The sequence below is a fragment of the Plasmopara halstedii genome (genome assembly GCF_900000015.1).
Source record: "Plasmopara halstedii genome assembly, contig: Scaffold_3060, whole genome shotgun sequence".
In the NCBI taxonomy this organism is placed as follows: domain Eukaryota; phylum Oomycota; class Peronosporomycetes; order Peronosporales; family Peronosporaceae; genus Plasmopara; species Plasmopara halstedii.
In genome coordinates, this window is record NW_020189964.1 from 557,275 (window position 1) to 562,706 (window position 5,432).

The 5,432-nt window shown below is 42.9% G+C and overlaps 2 protein-coding genes across 2 annotated transcripts in view; one reads left to right on the forward strand and one right to left on the reverse strand.

Annotated features, from left to right (window-relative positions):
• Positions 1 to 2,263: 2,263 nt before the first annotated feature.
• PHALS_06621 (uncharacterized protein) lies at positions 2,264 to 2,563 on the forward strand (the record flags this gene model as incomplete). The annotated part of the gene is made up of 1 exon (XM_024719941.1): positions 2,264 to 2,563. The coding sequence occupies one exon, from the start codon at positions 2,264 to 2,266 to the stop codon at positions 2,561 to 2,563; it is 300 nt and encodes a 99-aa protein (XP_024585190.1).
• A 2,830-nt stretch (positions 2,564 to 5,393) lies between these two features.
• PHALS_06622 (uncharacterized protein) overlaps positions 5,394 to 5,432 on the reverse strand; it is a gene marked incomplete at both ends in the record, with an annotated part of 2,355 nt that continues 2,316 nt past the window's right edge. The window contains one exon of the mRNA XM_024719942.1: positions 5,394 to 5,432. This exon is cut by the window's right edge and continues 2,316 nt beyond it. Coding sequence (XP_024585191.1) covers positions 5,394 to 5,432 — 39 coding nt within the window.

Consider the following 5,432-nt stretch of genomic DNA (forward strand, 5'->3'; position numbering starts at 1 on the left):
GTTCGTTCTATACTTAAAACAAGTACGAGTTACCGGGTCGCAATCTGCTTACTCCAAGAGTAGTTATTGCCTTACACAAGGCTAATTAACTCTCCGTTTAAATCACAAAAACTGACTTTATTTATTTTATCTGCGGCAAAGCCGCCTAATTTAAATGTATAGATTTTTCTAAATATATATAGCAAAATCTAAATTTATGCATAACTACTTGCTACCCAGCCACATACCGTATTGTTATTTGGGTGCAGTCGCACCATGCCCATGTCGTGTGACACACATCCCTGTTACCAGGGTACGTGTAACCCCGTTACATGAATGCTACAGCCGATAAGCGGCTAAGCTGACGCCTGCCCAACGATGTTTGCTCGATGGACCCATCACGGCAAATGATTTGAACTGGACGATCATGATATACACCAATAAAAATCCTTTGGGTCCGGAGAACTACCAATCAAGTACTATACAATTCCGTTTCTGGGCACACGTGCACGACAATCAGTTACTCAAGAGAAAGATGACTAAGGTTAAACGATTGGCACACTTTCGCTGCTATACAAGAATGGAGAGAGATCATAGCCTTGTAAGTATCGCTCCCTGACTCTGCTAAACTTTGATGCTTCAAATGGTCTCAAGACGCTTGCGCGGTGGCTGAAGATTAATAATTTTTCGCGAATACCTAAAGATTAAAGTGGGTTCGTACCCAGCAGACCGGCTCGTCACTATGATGTTCGATTCTGAGGCTAACAAGAATCCTGCAATAATACTTAAACCGACGAACGCACCGAATTGAGCAATTTTGCTTAATCTTTGGCAGCGTGCCATTGCCGGCATTGGACATGGTTTTTTATCATTTAAGTTTAGCAGAACCCATTGAGATGAAATCAAAACATTCACAATTTATATAAACCACCAGATAATCCATTTTTACCGGAATCGGTGTACTACAACGCGTTACACTACCCGTTTGCGTTGCTTATGAAACTACTTAAGCGCTAGGGTTTCCGAATACGAACTGGATATTGACAGTGGACCATCTCTACATTTGTTTATAGCTATTGCAGATGACTGCACCAATCTCGTGGCTTATGTGGACAACATATATTTGTGTGTGATACAAGATTACGCATTTGCATCAGGGTTAAAACGAAACATGAATAAGATTTGCTTCATGCCTTTTACTCATCAAATCGGCTCTTCAAAAATCATCAGACTATGTGCTCTAACACATTTCAAAGGTTCATAGTAGTCGAACAATGTGGTATTGTAAGGGTTACGACAAGGCGCGACTGTGAAATCTAAGTAACAATTCAGTGCCATACGGAAGTACCGTGTATGTACATTGCGAGACAAAGTGGTGAACTTACAAAGTACCATGTACCGGTGTTTTTGCACGCAAACGATGTGATCTTCTGACATCTGTTAACGTCATCATCCGCAGCTCTGTCCACTCAAACAATACGGATAGTAATTCTGCTACTACGGGGAAATTTACAAAAAAATAGATTTATACAAGAACTTGTATACTGAATTAGAATTGACATATGCCAAAGCCTTTCTTAAAAGTATGTACAATCAGACATCAAGAAATGCTATTGCCTCAACATGCAAATTGAATGTAATTCCTCATCTATTCCGACACTCTACTTCCTAAAAGCACATCAAACTCCCTCGGTACTGGCTTCGACAATGTGTACGCAGGCATAAAGGGGAATGAAATGAACCTTTTGATTATTGAAAGCTTGCATTACGTGTACGGGCGAGACTGCACATCACTCATGGTTCCACAGACTGGAAACTCTTGGTGCAAGTCATGCCATTAAAAAGAATAATTTACTCCAACCTTTGGCAGGGCTAAGAACCCATTGTCCAAAGTCAAGAAAAACTTATCATTGCTTCGAGAGCATTCGAGAAGTAATAAGTTTCTTCGACTTGGTGATTAACTGCTTACAAGACTATAGGGAGTGCTATAGGCGCCTCGCAACACAAGAATTACAACGAAGTTTACTTCATGTGGAATATCTCACGACCTGCTTTGGGGACACAGCTAGTGTCCGACACATTCTTCTACTTACCCAGACGACCTTTAACGAGCCGACTAGTTCCCTTTGAATTGAGTAAACAAATCACAGATGGTGTTTCGAAGACAAGCTGGTCATCAACCTGTCCACCCGTGACTTTGTAACATTACTCTTAAAGACAAAGTTGAGTATATAACTACCAGCGCCCCAAGGCTTCAAATTACCGCTTAACTCCTACGGTAGATATGTGGCACTTTATATATCACCAAGATCGACACGTACTCCCAGTATGCTCGGGCTCGGTTATCGAGCGACTTCGTGTGCCTTACACAAATCGATCAAATGTAACTCACACGCTATCTCAACAAAAGGTGGAAGCTTGGTACCCTGAAGAACCGAACATTGCAGTTCGGTCGGCTTTGACTATTGGGTTTGCTAAACGACCCAAATATTTGCGATTTTTTTACCCAAGTATCCAACATATCGACTTAAAGCTCAGCTCTTTTGATCGCGCTAGAGACATTAATGTGGATGCAGATACATGAGTCAGTTGTGTATGATAGGCAAGTAAAATATTATTTTCTTCTTCCGTTGTGTCAACAACACGACCCTTGAGATTCGATATATAATTTCCAATGGATAACACAATTGACATTAGCTGTGGAAAGAAGAGTGTTTTGAAAAAGACGACTAGAATAGTACGCAGATTAAAGAGACGTTAAATTACTCAGACAATAGTATGCGAGGCAAGGTTACACAGCTAGGAAGTCGGGAAGCATGAGGAAGCTCGTACGGAATGCGCTGTTAGTGGGCGAAGAAGAAGCATGCATACATGGATGCGCGAACGTAAACGATGCTCAATAGCTTTTTAGGCTTGCGGCTGTCATTCCACAATTGTGAGGTGTTTCTTCAACCTTTTACAAAGTTCATTCTTGAAACTATTCATTGGTCATCACAAAATAAGAAAAAGCATTTTTAACTGATACATTGTTGAAACGTTTGTTTGGCAGTCTATGTTCAGTTACAACACTTGACAGTGCAACGGCATGTATTCAATGCAACCTGCAATATTGTGCGCTGATGTGTACTTCGTGCATCATCATCAAACTAAGCACTTTGATAACAGAGAAGTTTTGACGTTGCACGGTTTTGTACGACATCACGCCTTGTAACTGCAGTTTACACAGTTTGATCGAGCGCAACACATGCAAATCGATACAATTAATAAATAAAGTAAAATGTGGTCTTCACGCAGAACATTATGCATCTGAGAATTCGACTTAAATTCTTCAGCCATTCAGCGCTCCATAATAGCAATATTGAACTACTTCTCGACAACACCCAAATCTCCATCTACTTTTGCTCTATCTACACTACAGGATATACCACCAGCAGTGATGTGGTGTCGACGACAAGGTTGAGATCTATGGCACTTGAGCCCGGCGGCCAATTTATCAGGGGATATTCAGAATAGCTGATAGAAAGTTCAGCAAACCTGACAGGCTAAGGAACAAGAAAGCACAAGTTTGGGTCCAGGTTGGGTAATGATATTTATTGGATGCCGCCTTCCTTTGTTGATCAGCCGTGGTACTGGATGGCTCTATAAAGAGGTTGTCCACTTTGTACAGTAGTTCCATTTTGCGACGAATTAGAATCAATTAGCTTCGACTAACCGACCTTATTCGGCCGCACCGGTCAAAATCTTCATGTAAGACAAGGCAATTTATGCATCATAAGTCTGCCCGCGCAAAACTTGACATCCTACGCGTCAAACGCAAGAGATTGCTATGGGTGATATTCTCATTCAACACTGATATCGACACGTGAAATTTGCTAGAAATTTGCTCACAAAGCTCGAACTTCTTTCTCCAACGTTCTTCATTAATTTTTTTCGCTGTATCCTCTCCATGTCTCGAAGCTATATAAAGGCTATGAACTTAACTTTAAAAACTATCATTGCTAACTACAGGTCAACTTGGACTACCACGCTCAGGTTTACTTAGTCTTAAGAAATCAAATGCAAATCAAGATTATCAAGAGCTCACACTATGTCTCTCTATCAACACAAGCGCAACCCGCTTCTATTTTCAAGACATCAACTTCATTGCAAATTCACTATTACCCGAAGTGCGGTCCAATATGTATTGCACGTCATAATTCACAATGGCTTCAGCATGCCACTCAATGGACAACATACAATCTCAGAAGTCGGCAAAAGCAAGACTCAATGCACCAACTACGCTTCTAGACACGATTTTGGGTCATGCTTTTACCATCACCCATTGCACGGCGTTTGATGTGCAACCTTTTCGCCTTCTTGAGATACTGACCGTTGTTTGATCGCATTTTGGTATTGATCAACACGCTTCTGTGGCCCGTTTGATATCCCGACCCATATAGTTTGACTCTCTGCTAGACACTATACAAGCTCATTACCAGATTTCAAGCGATCTGCACAAGTGCAACTACCTTGCATTTCACTGTTTGATTCAAGCTTCAGGCGCATAAACTGACTCGTCAGTAGTTGTGATCGCCATATTGAGATTCAAAGTAAACTGTTTTTGTCGAAAGATCGCCTTACTCGTGACACACCGTTGTAGCGGCAATTAATGTCAAGACCACGGTCCGCAGCTCAGCAGGGTGCTGCATGGGTCACCCAAACGGAATTGTCGTGGGTTTGGGTAATTTGCCAATACCCATGCGACCCACTGCCCATGCAAGCTCGGACGCTGGAACCCTTGTAGTAAAAATTTTCATGCCTCCACCAACGAGACCGCAAACAGCTCGGACAACGAGAACAGGAACGGCAACTGCTCGTCGCAAACGGCCCGCTCCTACGCTACGTTGACGCCAAGTTTCCCCTATTCAAACTGGCCAGGTCTATCGGTTCACAGGACCTGGGGCCGCTGCTGACAATGCTGATGAAGAGGACGACTTACCAGTGCTATCAGACCCAGCCCAGGATTAGAACGATAGCGGTTCACAACCACGATATGGTTGGTGAGGAGGACGAGAACAGTGTTTCGTTGACATTGAAGAAGGCCTTAAAGCTTTTGGAGAAAGATGGGCTGGTGACCCGGGCGCCCCCTACAACTCTTACCAGTCCGGCATGGAAGGAGTTCATGATTTTGACAGATTTCTTTGGAGACGAAACGGCATTTTGTGTCTGCACTCGGTGCTCTAAAACCGTTGTACGTCTTCGTAGTGAGAAGGGTTCACTTTCTGGAACAACAAATCTTAACCGCCACCTTGAGGTTTTTTGCACCGGAGCAGACACAAACCGAAAACGTCAGCGTACTCTTGACGAATTTTCAGCTGTGGCCCCGGATCGTCCGACAAAGCGCCGAGTGACAGAAGGGTGTGTTCGCGTTTGCGTCAATGACGGCCGTCCGTATCAGTCTTTTGCTTCCGAAT